This window comes from Anas acuta, chromosome W (genome assembly GCF_963932015.1).
Source record: "Anas acuta chromosome W, bAnaAcu1.1, whole genome shotgun sequence".
NCBI classification, from domain to species: Eukaryota; Metazoa; Chordata; class Aves; order Anseriformes; family Anatidae; genus Anas; species Anas acuta.
This window is the reverse complement of record NC_089016.1, coordinates 11,235,810-11,251,835: the sequence shown is the minus strand read 5'-3', so window position 1 is coordinate 11,251,835 and position 16,026 is coordinate 11,235,810. Positions and strand designations below refer to the sequence as shown.

The window sequence follows — 16,026 nt, the reverse complement described above, 5'->3', positions numbered from 1 at the left end:
AGGAGAATGATGCTCCAAACTGAAATGCAGCAAAAATTAGCCTTTAAAACAAGAAAATATTTTTTATTAGCTGCTTTTTGAAATCTTCTTTGACTACATCTTGCAAGCTCTGCAATTAGCTACACAAGGCGTGAAGGATTGAAGACAACTATCAAAGAGATGTTAGGAGTTTCTGCATTTTAATGAGTTCCATTTAGATTTTGTTACTGAGTCTATGAAGCTGAGGTGCTGAGAGGACAATGATGCAACTGCTAGAGAAAGTAAAGTCAGGAGGAAAAGTTGAGGTGACTTGGAAAATTAATGGGCCCCACTGAGGGCTGTTACTAACAAAGCCTCTCCAGGGACTTGTTAAGGCAGATAACTGGAGGCCATGGTTACAGACAGGCAAAGCACTGTGCTGAGAAAAGTCTTGGTTCATTTTGGTGAAACGGAAGAGCCAAGGCCTGACCCCAGCCAATGGAAGGGGAGATCCGGCACCCCCATGTCTGGCTCAAGGCTCTTCTTGGGGTCTGTGGGATGTGGTGGGTAGTGTGATGCTACTAGAAGAACTTCATTAAGACATCTCCATAGCCCTGCACAGTGTTGCAAGGAAGCAATGCCAACACTCAGCATGCCAAGCAGGTGCCTTCTGCTGGCCTAGCAGGGCCACTGCCAGATGTCAGCCCAAAAGTGCGGATCCCAGGTCTATTTCAAGGGTGACCTGCCACCTCCAGACACAAGTGACCTCCCAGTCCCTTTCTGTGACATGTTCCTGCTGCTGCCCTATCAAGTGCAGAGACAGAAGTGACCTCACAGTCCCTGCCACAGTCACATTCCTCCTGCTGGGGCAGGAGATGCTGAGGCAGAGCTGAGCTCTTCAGAGCATCCCCACCCATCTCCTCCTTGTGGCCCACAAGCTGATCAGCTCAGGGTGAGCAAAAGAGTAAAGGTAAAGGAAAGGGTCTATGGGCTGGGTTTTGGCTTCAAGGGATACTTTGAGGTCAGGCATAAGAGTAGTGGATTCCTTTCAGGGTGTGGAGTAGCATTTATTTTGGGAATTAATGTCACTGGTTAAAATAGGGGAATGACTTTTAAGCCATCGTTACAGCAGAATCAACATTGCCTGAATGTTCGAACCTCACAGAAATCATTAATTTCTGCTAGCCAAACTCCTTTATACTCCCTAAAATCTCACATCTCTCCTGGCCAGGCATTTCCTGAAATTCCCCATATCAGTCAACTTCGTAGGGGCAACTTTCTGATGGCTTTCACGATCTCAGAGTGTCTGTCTCATATCTGTTGCCTACTCCTTTCTTGAGACTGACGTGGCCTCTAAGTAAGGATGGAAAATAACCCAAAGCTGTAGGTGAACCCTGCACAATGTGCCCAGCAGCTCTTTTACCACCCCAAAATTTTGTTTTCTGCAACAAAGTTTCAGATATGGAATACCTTCTTTGCACCCAGGGTACCTTTTTCCAAACCCTCATGCATAGTTCAGTTTGCCCCAAGCATCTCGGAGGCAGTGGCCCCCTCTGTGTAGAAAACTGAAAGCAGTCCTAAAGGATGACTTCAGGCAAAAGCTGACACCTCTGACATGACAACCCCTATCCAATACCTCTTCCACTATGGGGCCTACCAGGTACTTAGAAAGAGCCGATCTCAGAAACTACATGCACAGCAAGTGCCTTCTGCTGCCCTACCATGGACACTGGCAGATGTGAGCCTAAAGGCACAGATCCCAGCCAGGAGTCAAGGGTGACCTGTCAGCTACTTTAGAAAGAGCTCAACTCACAGGCCATTTAACAGCCATTCACTTCCTGCTGGACTTAGTGTTTCTGACACACCACTGAGCTTATAATACCATACCTACAAAACACCCCCTTTTTGGGCACGGATCTGCCCAGATAGAAGTGAGCTGGTTGTGATCCTCCAAGCTCATGGCACACCTGCTGGGCTCCCAGCCTCTCTGACACTCAGGAGCCAGTTTCGTGCCAGTCCTGTGTGGTGCTAGAGCAGGAGGGACCTTGCAGGCAAAGTTCCAGGCCCCTTGCCTGCTGGTGGTCTCCCAGCTCCTTGTGCACAATGAAGATCATGTTTTTATCCAGAAGCCATGAGCCTGAAGCAGACATTCAGGGAAAGCACCCACCCTGCCCCAGCCCCTGCCCCAGCCCCAGCCCCATCTGGCGGTGCTGCTCTGCAGAGCGAGGGGGCTGTGGTGCCTGGGGCATGGGGACACTCTGCAGGGCCATGCTGGGCAGGCTGGGAGGCAGACCCAGCTCATGGGGTCACTGCCATTGCCCCAGGGCTGGAAGGAATCACTGGCCGGGCTCCTTTGCTGGGGCTGCTGCATGCGTTGGGGCTGCAGAGCTCTCCTCTGCCTGCTCACACCAGACTGAGCACTTGAGCTCTGGTCAGTCCACCTCAGACAGGCTCACGCTCTGTGGGCTCCATTCACTGCTGTCTCCTGGGCTCACACGGCCCCAGGAAAGAAGTCCGGTGAGTGATTTTTTGCAGCCCTGGGGCAATGGCAGTGACATTTCCTTGTTTCTCACGGTCTTCACACAAGTCTTTCTCATAGCCTTTCCCACTGCCCAGCACTGCCTCCCAAGTGGGAATAAGCCAACCTTCAGAAGGGCCTTGGGCTTCCTCAATCGTCCTGCTGCTTATTAGGACCTTCCTGACTCCCCACAGAGCTCAGAGGGAGCCTTCTTGTCCAGTGTGTGGCCCTGCACTGGCTCTGACTGTGACGAAGTAATTCTCTGCAGAGCAGTCCCTGTGGTGCTGTGTTTTCAATATGTGACTGTACTGGGTCTGGCTGGGATGGAGTTACCTTTTCCAGTAGAAGCCCACCCAGTGCTGTGCTCTGCTTGAGTAGCTAGAACAGCACTGGTATCACGGTTGTGTTTTGTCTTCTGCTGAGCAGTACTGTCATAGCATCAGGAATCCCTCTAATCCTCCCTCCCCAAAGAGCCAGCAGGCTGTGGGTGCACAAGAGAGAGGGAGGGGACATCACCAGGGCAGCTAACCTAAACCAGCCACAGCAGCCACAGGGATATTCCATACCATATGATGTCACACTCAACAATAAAAGGTGGAAAATGGAAGGAGAGGGGAGAGGTGAGCTCCTGTTATGAAAACGTCTGTCCTCCTGAAAATCAGCTGTGTCTATTGAGGCCCTGTTTCAAGGAAGTGGTCAAGCATCACTGTCACAAATAGTTTTGCTATTTTTTTTTTTAATATGGTCTTTGCTAGTTCACAGGAGATGGAAATAATCTGCAGCTGAGACCTATGAATTTCTGCTCGCTTCTTTATTGTCTATAGCTACACAGAAAGCCTGGCTTTCGATATACATTAGATAAATAGGAAAAGAGATAAATGAACAGGTAGGAGGCTAACAATGACATTAATTAAATCCACACCACAACTTGGAGAACATATTTATCAAGAAAAATAATACCAAATTACTTTCCTATCTGTTTCTGAGATAAACTCGGAATGTAAAGGCACATTATAGTTTCTTAAGAAATATGTATTCAAACGAATTCCTCAGTGCATCCTTGAGTTCCTGGTTCCTCATGCTGTAAATGAGGGGGTTCACTGCTGGAGGTAACATGGAGTAGAGAAAAGATACTGCAAGGTCCAGGTATGGGGAGGAGATGGAGGGGGGCTTCAGGTAGGCAAACATGATAGTGCTGATAAACAGAGAGACCACGGCCAGGTGAGGGAGGCACATGGAAAAGGCTTTGTGCCGACCCTGCTCAGAAGGCATCCTCATCACTGCCCTGAAGATCTGCACATAGGACACCACAATAAAAACAAAGCAACCAACAACTAAACAAAAGCTAAATGCAATAAATCCAACTTCCCTGAGGTAGGCATCTGAGCAGGAGAGCTTGAGGATGTGGGGGATTTCACAGAAGAACTGGTCCACAGCATTGCCTTGGCAGAGGGGCAGGGAAAATGTAGTGGCCGTGTGCAGGGCAGCATTGAGAAAGCCACTGCCCCAGGCAGCTGCTGCCATCTGGGCACAAGCTCTGCTGCCCAGGAGGCTCCCGTAGTGCAGGGGCTTGCAGATGGCAACATAGCGGTCATAGGCCATGACTGTGAGAAGGGAATACTCTGCTGTGATAAAGAAGACAAAGAGAAAGACCTGTGCAGCACATCCTTGATAGGAGATGGCCCTGGTGTCCCAGAGGGCATTGGCCATGGCTTTGGGCAGAGTGGTGGAGATGCAGCCCAGGTCGAGGAGGGCGAGGTTGAGGAGGAAGAAGTACATGGGGGTGTGGAGGTGGTGGTGGCAGGCTACGGCGCTGAGGATGAGGCCGTTGCCCAGGAGGGCAGCCAGGTAGATGCCCAGGAAGAGCGCGAAGTGCAGGAGCTGCAGCTCGCGTGTGTCTGCGAATGCCAGCAGGAGGAACTCACTCACAGAGCTGACATTGGGCATTTTCTGACATTGAGCACTGTTGTCTGTAGAGAAGGAGAAGGCAGAAAAAGTTTAGAAGACAATTCTCTGAGGAAAACCTACTGCAAGCCTTAGAGCACTCTCATCTGAAGCCCCTCTCTTTGCAAAAGGAGCTTTCTGCAGCTCTATCGCTTCAGTCCCAGCTGATGCTGGGTGAGACTGGCACTGCAAGCATGGATTGCTGGGGACTTTAGAGGTGTCCTTCCTTCTGTGAAGCAGTCAGAAAGCAGGAACAAGGGGGAAACTCAAGTTCAGTCCACTTACAAGATCCATGAACTTTGCAGGGTTGTTGCAAAAAACACCTCCAAACACACTGTAGAGCGACTCAGATTTTGTTATGCTTAGTAGAACAATCACACTCTTGTGTTTCCAAAGAAGTAGAGATAGCTTAAAGCAAAGAAGCCCCAACCCCACTGCAGACGGACAGAATCCTCACCTTATCCCCAGGTGCATGAGCAGGATCTCAGCTTTTCCTTCTTCGCAAAGACTGCAGAGGCCTCACACCAGCTGCCCACAGACAGCCATCCAGCAGCACAGACATGGTTTTATACAGAGGGGTCTTCTCCTTGAGGTACCTGGATAACACAAGGATGCCAGCAGAGAGCTGCAACCTGCGGGAGAGAAGCGTGCAGCCCAGGACAATGTCCCATGGACAGAGCTGGATATTAGCAATCTGCAGCGCACCAATATCTAATCTGCATCCCCTGCAGTGTCTGGAGGAGACTTAGACACCCAGCTCTTGGCTAAAAAGGGCAGCTAGGTTACAACACTCCAAGGGGCTTCTGCCAGAATTTCTCACCTGACAGTGCAACCAAGCAGGACTCTCAAAGCCTACTGTATTGCCCACTGCCTTCCCAGAAACAAGACCCAGCAGGAGACCCTTCCAGGATCTGCAGCTGCACAGCCCTGCAGCCAGACCCTTACCTTGTCAAGGGCTGTGCAGGTTTCTCCAGCAGGCAGCTCTCAGCATCCTCTCACTCACAACTGCCTTCAGCCCCCGTTCCCGTTTCATCTCTCTGTGTCTCTGCCTCTGTGTCTCTTTCCTGCTGCGCTGTGCAGAGGAGCTGCTCCTGGGCACAGCTGTCTCTCTGCTTCATGGGACTTTTTAAAAAGTGTTTTCTCATGTCCCATTAGCCCGGCCCAGCTCAGCAGCACAGCACCAGCCCAAGGCACTGAAATCACCCCTCTGGGGGCTTGGCTGATGAGCCCACAAACCTCAGGCACTCAGAGACAAGTGAAGACATCTCTCCAGAAGTCCAAGTCAGAGGCAAGTTTCCTGCAGTGTCCCCCTGAGGGCCAGCACTGACACAGCCTCCCTTGGAGCTCGTTAGAGCAGAACCCTGGAGACAGTGAGGACAAGGAGACAAAGGCAATGTGAAGGTGACACTGATGTGTAGGAAAACTGGATGTGTGTCACCAAGCAAAAGGGTCAGGTCTTGAACTCAAGTGCCTGGGAAGGGGGATCCCTTCCCTTGACAGGTTGCTCAGGGCTCTTTGTGGGGCAGTAGGAGATGGGGATGTGCATGGCCAAGAACAGGAGAATGTCTTGAGCCCTGCCTGCTTCATTGGAGGGGGCAAGGAAGCAATGAGGCCCTGGTGCTTTAACGATAAGCTGTCTCCTCATGGGTGTCACTGGCAGAGACAACAGCCATAGCCATGGAGAGAAAGACCTGGGTCCTGCTAGGACTTTGAACATTGTCATAGCCCTTGCTCCTCTCCAAACCAAGATGGCCTAGAGAATCCCAGACCTGTACCTCTTTAGTGGTTAGTTGTAGAGACTTGTCCATGTGGTGTCACAGCAGACCTAAGCTGAGTCTGATAACTCAGATCTTCTTGGTGGCCATGCTCCTCGTAAGGCAGCTCTGTAGGAAGCTGGCCTGGTTCCTGTTGAGCAGGCACCACTGCTCTTATGACATCCCTCGTGGTGCCCAGGGCCTCCTCCTGCTGGGCTCTGCTCACTCGGCAGGGTCCTATTCTGCCCTCACGTGTGGGGTTCCTCTTCCTCTGTTTCAGGACTGGGCTCTTCTCCTTGTAAATGCCAAGAGGTTTCTGTAGGCAAAATCCTGCAGTTTCTCAAGGTTGCCCCACACTGATGCTCCATTCTGTCAGCTCTTCATGTCTGCAAGCAGACAGTTCAAACTTTGCATGTGATTGTGCTATCTCTGACAAGACAGCAGCATCAGGAGTTGCAGGAAAGTTTGGATAACACAGGAGTAACCAGTTGAATGGAATTGCAGCACAGAGTCACAGAAGAGAATGGAAAGCTGCCAGGTTCCACCTCTTCTGTGCTTCCTTCTCATTCATGCTGTCAGTTTGTCTGGAGCTGTGTCCTGAAAGTTATGGGGCTGTGCAGGTCAAAATGAGAAGGGCCAAAGCTGAGCTGGAGCTCAATCTGTCTGTGACTCTCAAAGACAATGAAAAACCGTTTATAAAAATACTATAAATAAAGGAGGGTTAAGGAGAACCATCATCCTTTATTAGATATGTGGGAAATCTGGCAAAGATCTCAAGATAACGTAAAGGATGAGGTACTTAATGCCTTCTTTGCCTCTGACTAGATCAGCAAGACCAGTTGTTCCGCTGGACATTTCTTCTTCCTCAAGGCCAGTGCCAGTGCCAGGGCACACTTTGTGGCAAGTTTTTCTCTCTTGCTCTTTCCTACTACCACAGAAAGCTCCATCAGGGTGGAAACCACTCCTGAAGTAGGCATCCCAACCCAGCAGGCTCCTTGCGGCCTCTCAGCCAACCAGACACAAGTCACCTCAGCAGCAGCTTCCAAGCCAGGGGCCTGCTGCTGGCCTTGCAGCTTCTTGGCTAGACACAGCCAAGCCTTGTGCCTGCTGCTGTGCAGTCATGGACTCAAGCAGAAGGGCCAGGACAACCCATGTTGGGGCCTTCTTTCTGCCTGGGTCCTCCTGGGTGTGGAGGCAGAGGGGATCCCCCAGTCAGCATACCAAGCAGGTGCCTTCTGCTGGCCTAGCAGGGCCACTGCCAGATGTCAGCCCAAAAGTGCAGAACCCAGGGAGGAGCCAAGGCTGACTTGCCCCCTCCAGACACAAGTGGCCTCACAGTCCCTTTCTGTGACACGTTCCTGCTGCTGCCCTATCAAGGGCAGAGACAGAAGTGACCTCACAGTCCCTGCCACAGTCACATTCCTGCTGCTGGGGCAGGAGATCCTGAGGCAGAGCTCACCTCTCTCTTGTCCTCTATGGACTGGGGCTTACCTTTCTGGTTTAGAGAGTAAACAAAGTTTTAGTTGGAAGGTTTGCTGTTCTGTTTGTGGTGTCAGGTGTGTGGTTAGGGTATGGGCAAGCATTATGGCTTAGGGTTTTGTTTAGGTCTGGGAAGAAGTCTTGGGATAAATAGAGCATTTAATGTTAGTGTTAAGGGCAGGGATTAGGGTGAGCAAGAGAGGAAATGTAAGGGATAGGGGCTCTGCGCTGAGTTTATCTTGAGGTGATATTTTGAGTTCTGCTTTACAATAGTGGATTCCTGTCAGCATGTTGGACTAACGTTTAGGTTGGGGATTATTGTTATTGTTTAAAGGCGTAACAAGACTGAAGTCAGTGTTACAGCAGCATCAATATTGCATGAACCCTCTTATCTCTACAAAGGTAAGCTTCCGAGCTCCTCTTCCCTTCTTCTTCCCTTCCCCAAATCTCACATCTCTCCTGGCCAGGCTACTCCTGACCTCCCCATATCAGTCATCTAACTGGGATCAGCTTTCTGATGCCTGTCATTATATCAGAGTACTTGTCTCACCTCTGTGGGCTACACTATTCTGTAGTATTAGAATACTCAATACTCTGTTGGCTATTTGTCCTGGTTTCAGTTAGCACAGAATTAATTTTCTTCCTAGTAGCTGGTGGAATGCTGTGTTTTGGCTTAGGATGAGAAGAGTGCTGATAACACCCCGATGCTTTAATTGTTGCAGAGCAGTGCTTATACTAAGCCAAGGACATCTCAGCCTTTTGCTCTGTCCTGCCAACGGGCAGGCTGGGGGTGCAGTAAGAGCTGGGAGGGGACAGACCCAGGACAGGTGACCCAAACTAGCCAAAGGGGTATTCCATACCATCTGACGTCATGCTAAACAATATATAGGGGTGGCTAGCTGGGGGGTGGGGGCCGGACTGCTCGGGGTTAGGCTGGGCATCGGTCAGCGAGTGGTGAGCAATTGCATTGTGCATCACTTGTTTGTACATACTATTATTACTTTCCTATTATCACCATTGTATTATTATTGTTATTATTTTATTATTATTTTATTATTATTATTATTTTCCTGTCTTATTAAACTGTCTTTATCTCAACTCACGGGCTTCACTTTCCATTTCTCTCCCCCGTCCCAGAGAGGGAGGGGGGAGGGTGAGCGAATGGCTGCGTGTTGTTTAGCTGCCGGCCGGGTTAAACCACGACAGTCTTTTTGGCGCCCAACGTGGGGCCCGAAAGGTTGAGATAACGGCAGATCTGACCAGAGTGTGTTAAACTAAAATTGGTGTAAGGATTAGACCTGCTTAATAGTCACTTGTCATAATGCTGATTGCTTTAATCTCAACTCTGCTGCGCCTGTTTTCCAAATTGAGTATTATAGTACATTATTTTCCGTATTTGCTCTCTGTCGTGTTGTTTATCCTCTCCGGGCCCTGGTTTCAGATCATTATGGTGCTGTGTGTTGTAGCAATGGCTTATGAGACGATGAAATATGTGGTCATGACTCTAACTTGTTATTTGTATTCAGTAACATCGTCGACTCTGTACTTTGGAAACTGTATCTTGGAAACTATTAGCAATTATACCTATTGTTTTTTTCCATTAGGGAGTCAATCTGTGGAGGGGAAAGGGGAGGATATTTTTCCTTACTTGATTACTCTCCCTTTCTCCTTCACCACCCCTGTATCCTCCTGGGTCACTCTGCCTTCCTCCTTCACCACCCTGTTATCCCCTGAGCTTGTCACAATAGCTCTCCAAGATATTGAATATTTCTGGAATACTCAGAATACCATAGTCTTGTTGTTCTGCCTCATGAATGCACTTCAGATTCTGCTTAAAGTTAAACAACTACTTATGAAGCTCATCCGGAGATCTGCCCGGAGGCAGGATAGTTGTGGGTGGCAGGGAGTATGGGTGGATATGGGCAGGCATCTAGAGCAGTTGGCACCCCCAGTGTGTTGGAAATTCACCCCTGAACAATGGCAAAATCCTCAAAAACTGGCAGAATGCTTGAAAAAAAGGTGTCATGATTCTGGCAGTTCTAAAGTAACACAAATCATTGTAACGTGCTGGGGCCTGGCTCATGCCTATCGAGCTGCCATTGATACTGCTATCAACTTAGTGACAGACCCTGCGGCCACTCCAAGCCCTGTGACAGATCCAACGGCCACTGTGACCCCTACGGTGGACTCGGCAGCCGCTCCAGATCCGGTTCCTGCAGCCGCTCCAGATCCGGTTCCTGCAGCCACTCCAGCTCCAGCTCCTGCAGCCGCTCCAGTTCCAGCTCCTGCAGCCACTCCAGCTCTAGCTCCTGCAGCCGCTCCAGTTCCAGCTCCTGCAGCCGCTCCAGCTCCAGCTCCTGCAGCCGCTCCAGCTCCAGCTCCTGCAGCCGCTCCAGTTACAGCTCCTGCAGCCGCTCCAGTTCCAGCTCCTGCAGCTGCCCCAGCTCCAGCTCCTGCAGCCGCTCCAGTCCCAGTTCCTGCAGTCGCTCCAGTTCCAGCTCCGGCCGCTACTCCAGTCCCAGTTCCTGCAACTGCTCCAGTCCCAGCTCCTGAAGCTGCTCCAGCTCCAGCTCCAGCTCCTGTAGCCGCTACAGCTCCGGTCCCTGCAACTGCTCCAGCTCCTGCAGCCGCTCCAGCTCCTGTGGCCGTGTCAGAGAAACGAGCTGTAGCAGTGCAAGTTGACCCTGCAGAGGGTATTCCAATCCCTGTAACGGGGTCAGAGAAACGAGCTGTAGCAGTGCAAGTTGATCCTGCAGAGGGTATTCCAATCCCTGTAACGGGGTCAGAGAAACGAGCTGTAGCAGTGCAAGTTGACCCTGCAGAGGGCATTCCAACCCCTGTGGCAGACCCTGTAACAAAGTCAGAGAAACGAGCAGTAGCAGTGCAAGCTGCCCCTGTAGAGAAGGTGAAAATATGGTATAGAAATTCAAGTCGTTTAGAACGCAGAGAGTCTTCTGCCAATCCAGGTAAGGCTTCTGCCAAAACTAAGTATAGAGATGACGAAGATGATGACGACGCTGGGCCATCAAGGATTCAGGAGGAGGAAGATGAGGATGCCGAAAAAGCAACAGTAACTACCCGAAGCCTAAACGAGCGCGAGCTACGAGATGTGCGAAAAGATTTTGGTCGCTGTATAGGTGAGCAGCTTGTCACCTGGCTGCTCCGGTGCTGGGACTCTGGAGCCAATTGTGTGGAATTAGACGGCAGGGAAGCCAGACGGTTGGGATCCCTTGCTCGAGACGCCGGCATTGACAAAGCAATTGCAGATGGAGCACAATCCACCAGCCTCTGGAGGCGTCTCCTCTCAGCTGTGAGGGAAAGGTATCCCTTCAAGGAAGAACTTCTATGTCTACCAGGCAAGTGGACCACTATGGAGAAGGGAATCCAGTACCTGAGGGAATTAGCCGTACGGGAAGTGATTTATGAGGATCCAGACCTCAGACAAACATCCAAAGATCCAGATGAAGTCAAGTGTACACGACCCATGTGGCGGAAGTTTGTACGGAGTGCACCATCATCATATGCCAGCTCATTGGCAATAATGGCCTGGAAAGAGGATGAGGAACCCACAGTGGATGAAGCGGCTAAACAACTCCGGCAGTACGAAGAAAGTCTCTCCTCTTCCTTACAGGCCTGCGTCTCAGCTGTGGAGAAACTTTCTGAAAAGGTTCACCAACTTGAAGAGAATCTATTGTCCTCCCCACCTGAACCAACCAGTGCCCACCGACCAAAAGAGAACACTTGGGAGAAACTTTCTGAAAAGGTTCACCAACTTGAAGAGAGATTATTCTCCTCCGCACCTGTACAAAGCAGTGTCTCAGCTGTCAGGGGTAGGCGTTCACCCACACAAGGAAGACGATATGGTGGGTACTCACCCCGTGCCACCCTGTGGTTTTACTTACGAGACCATGGAGAGGACATGAGAAAATGGGATGGAAAATCTACCGCGACCCTAGAGGCACGGGTACATGAGTTGCAAAAGAAAACAATCAGGAAAAAAGGATTCTCCGAAAAGTTTGCTGCTCCAACTTCCAGCAGACAATCCTTCAAACACAGAAACGAAGAAGATTCTGACCAGGATTAGGGGGGCCCTGCCTCCAGCCAGGGGGAGGAAAGGGACAATCGAGTTTATTGGACTGTGTGGATTCGATGGCCTGGCACATCACGCGCACAGAAGTATAAGGCTTTAGTAGACACCGGTGCACAATGTACTATAATGCCATCGAGCTATAAAGGACCAGAGCCCATCTATATTTGTGGAGTGACAGGAGGATCTCAGCAGTTGACTGTATTGGAGGCTGAAGTGAGTCTGACTGGGAATGAGTGGGAAAAGCACCGTATTGTGACTGGCCCGGATGCTCCATGTATCCTTGGCATAGACTATCTTAGAAGAGGATATTGCAAGGACCCAAAAGGGTTCCGGTGGGCTTTTGGTATAGCTGCCTTAGAGACAGAGGGCATTAAACAATTATCTACCTTGCCTGGTCTCTCAGAGGACCCCTCTGTTGTGGGGTTGCTGAGGGTCGAAGAACAGCAAGTGCCAATCGCCACCACAACTGTGCACCGGCGGCAATATCGCACTAACCGAGACTCCCTGATTCCCATCCATAAGCTAATTCGTCAATTGGAGAGCCAACGAGTGATCAGCAAGACCCATTCACCTTTCAATAGCCCCATATGGCCAGTGCGAAAGTCTAATGGCGAGTGGAGACTAACAGTGGACTATCGTGGCCTGAACGAAGTCACCCCACCACTGAGTGCTGCAGTGCCGGACATGCTGGAACTTCAGTATGAACTTGAATCGAGGGCAGCCAAGTGGTACGCCACAATTGATATCGCTAATGCATTTTTCTCCATCCCTCTAGCAGCAGAGTGCAGGCCACAATTTGCCTTCACTTGGAGGGGAGTCCAATATACTTGGAATAGGCTGCCTCAGGGGTGGAAACACAGCCCTACCATTTGCCATGGGCTGATCCAGTCTGCGCTAGAGCAGGGGGAAGCTCCTGAACACCTGCAGTACATCGATGACATTATTGTGTGGGGTGACACAGCAGAGGAAGTTTTCGAGAAAGGGAAGAAAATAGTCCAAATCCTTCTGAAAGCCGGTTTTGCCATAAAACAGAATAAAGTCAAAGGACCTGCACGAGAGATCCAGTTTTTAGGGATAAAATGGCAAGATGGACGTCGTCAAATCCCAATGGATGTGATCAACAAAATAACAGCTATGTCTCCACCAACTAACAAAAAAGAAACACAGACTTTCCTAGGTGTTGTGGGGTTTTGGAGAATGCACATCCCAAATTACAGTCTGATTGTAAACCTGCTCTACCAAGTAACCCGTAAGAAGAATGAGTTTGAATGGGGCCCTGAACAACGACAAGCCTTTGAACAAATCAAGCAGGAAATAGTCCATGCAGTAGCCCTTGGGCCAGTTCGAACAGGACCAGATGTAAAGAATGTGCTCTACACTGCAGCCGGGGAGAACGGCCCCACCTGGAGCCTCTGGCAGAAAGAACCTGGGGAAACTCGAGGTCGGCCCCTGGGGTTTTGGAGTCGGGGATACAGAGGATCTGAGGCCCGCTATACTCCAACTGAAAAGGAGATATTGGCAGCATATGAAGGAGTTCGATCTGCTTCGGAGGTGGTCGGTACTGAAGCGCAGCTCCTCCTAGCACCCCGATTGCCGGTACTAGGCTGGATGTTCAAGGGAAGGGTCCCCTCTACGCATCATGCAACTGATGCTACATGGAGCAAGTGGGTTGCACTGATTACTCAGCGGGCTCGAATAGGAAACCCCAGTCGCCCAGGAATATTGGAAGTGATCATGGACTGGCCAGAAGGCAAATACTTTGGGATATCATCAGAGGAGGAGGTGGGTCGTGCTGAAGAAGCCCCACTGTACAACCAGTTGCCAGAGAATGAAAAGAAATATGCCCTGTTCACTGATGGGTCCTGTCGTATTGTGGGGAAGCATCGGAGATGGAAGGCTGCTGTATGGAGTCCTATGCGACGAGTTGCAGAAGCTGCTGAGGGAGAAGGTGAATCGAGTCAGTTTGCAGAAGTGAAGGCCATTCAGCTGGCTTTAGACATTGCTGAACGAGAAAAATGGCCAGTTCTCTATCTCTACACCGATTCATGGATGGTAGCAAATGCCCTGTGGGGATGGTTACAGCAATGGAAACAAAACAACTGGCAGCGTAGGGGCAAACCCATCTGGGCTGCTGCATTGTGGCAAGATATTGCTGCTCGGGTAGAGAACCTGGCTGTGAAAGTACGCCACGTAGATGCTCATGTGCCCAAGAATCGGGCTACTGAAGAACATCAAAACAACCAGCAGGTGGATCAGGCTGCTAAGATTGAAGTAGCTCAGGTGGACTTGGATTGGCAGCATAAAGGTGAATTATTTATAGCCCGATGGGCCCATGACACCTCAGGCCATCAAGGTAGAGACGCAACATACAGATGGGCTCGTGATCGAGGGGTGGACTTGACCATGGACGCTATAGCACAGGTTATTCATGACTGTGAAACATGTGCTGCAATCAAGCAAGCCAAACGGTCAAAGCCTCTTTGGTATGGAGGACGATGGCTGAAATATAAATATGGAGAGGCCTGGCAGATTGATTACATCACATTCCCTCTAACTCGCAATGGCAAGCGCCACGTACTTACAATGGTGGAAGCAACCACCGGATGGCTGGAAACATATCCTGTGCCTCATGCCACCGCCCGGAACACCATCCTGGGCCTTGAAAAGCAAGTCCTATGGCGACATGGCACCCCAGAAAGAATAGAATCAGACAATGGGACTCACTTCCGAAACAACCTTATAGACACTTGGGCCAAAGAACATGGTATTGAATGGGTGTATCACATCCCCTATCATGCACCAGCCTCCGGGAAAGTTGAACGATACAATGGCCTGTTAAAGACTACCTTGAAAGCAATGGGCGCTGGGACGTTCAAAAACTGGGATACGCATTTGGCAAAGGCTACCTGGTTAGTCAATACTAGGGGATCTACCAACCGAGCTGGACCTGCCCAATCAAACCTGTTACGTACTGTAGATGGGGATAAAGTTCCTGTAGTGCATGTAAAAAATATGCTGGGTAAAACAGTCCGGGCTACTCCTGCCTCAGGAAAAGGCAAACCTATTCGTGGAATTGTTTTCGCTCAGGGACCTGGATACACTTGGTGGGTGATGCAAAAGAACGGAGAGGTCCGGTGTGTACCTCAAGGAGATTTAATACTGGGTGAGAATAGCCCATGAACTGAATTGTACCATGTTAAATAGTATATTATACTGTATGTTATCACTACCATGATTACTATAGGTGACTAATTAGAATGTATGGAAAAGAGTGTAACCTGAGCATGACATAAATGGTATGGAATAAGGGGTGGATAGATGTCCTGGTTTCAGTTAGCACAGAATTAATTTTCTTCCTAGTAGCTGGTGGAATGCTGTGTTTTGGCTTAGGATGAGAAGAGTGCTGATAACACCCCGATGCTTTAATTGTTGCAGAGCAGTGCTTATACTAAGCCAAGGACATCTCAGCCTTTTGCTCTGTCCTGCCAACGGGCAGGCTGGGGGTGCAGTAAGAGCTGGGAGGGGACAGACCCAGGACAGGTGACCCAAACTAGCCAAAGGGGTATTCCATACCATCTGACGTCATGCTAAACAATATATAGGGGTGGCTAGCTGGGGGGTGGGGGCCGGACTGCTCGGGGTTAGGCTGGGCATCGGTCAGCGAGTGGTGAGCAATTGCATTGTGCATCACTTGTTTGTACATACTATTATTACTTTCCTATTATCACCATTGTATTATTATTGTTATTATTTTATTATTATTTTATTATTATTATTATTTTCCTGTCTTATTAAACTGTCTTTATCTCAACTCACGGGCTTCACTTTCCATTTCTCTCCCCCGTCCCAGAGAGGGAGGGGGGAGGGTGAGCGAACGGCTGCGTGGTGTTTAGCTGCCGGCCGGGTTAAACCACGACACTATTTTATTCGATTACTCACAAAGCCTCCTGTGGGAATTGCTAGGGCAGATAACTGGAAGCCATGATTACAGAGAGGCAAAGGCACTGTGCTGAGAAAATCACTGTTAATTTTGGTGAATCAGAAGGGCCAAGGCCTGACCCCAGCCACTGGGAGGGGAGATCCTGCACCCCCAGCATCCCCATGTCTCACTCTTTCTGGTGTCTGTGGGGTAGGGGGTGATGCCCACAATATCATGTGAAGGACAATTGTATGACACCTTCCAGTGTTTGTGAAGGGTTGAAAGGAGAATACATGGCCCCAATGCCATAAGTAAAAGACGTCTCCTTATAAGCCATGGCCAAGGGGAAAAAGTTGTCAGTGCT

The 16,026-nt window shown here is 49.9% G+C and overlaps 2 protein-coding genes across 2 annotated transcripts in view; one reads left to right on the top strand and one right to left on the bottom strand.

Annotated features, from left to right (window-relative positions):
- Nucleotides 1–16,026, top strand: part of LOC137846905 (uncharacterized) — a 426,139-nt gene that overhangs the window by 209,743 nt on the left and 200,370 nt on the right. The gene's annotated exons all lie outside the window — the stretch shown is intronic.
- On the bottom strand, nucleotides 3,488–4,423 carry LOC137846906 (olfactory receptor 14C36-like). Its single transcript, XM_068665013.1, has one exon. It carries the CDS (start codon nucleotides 4,421–4,423, stop codon nucleotides 3,488–3,490), a length of 936 nt encoding a protein of 311 aa, XP_068521114.1.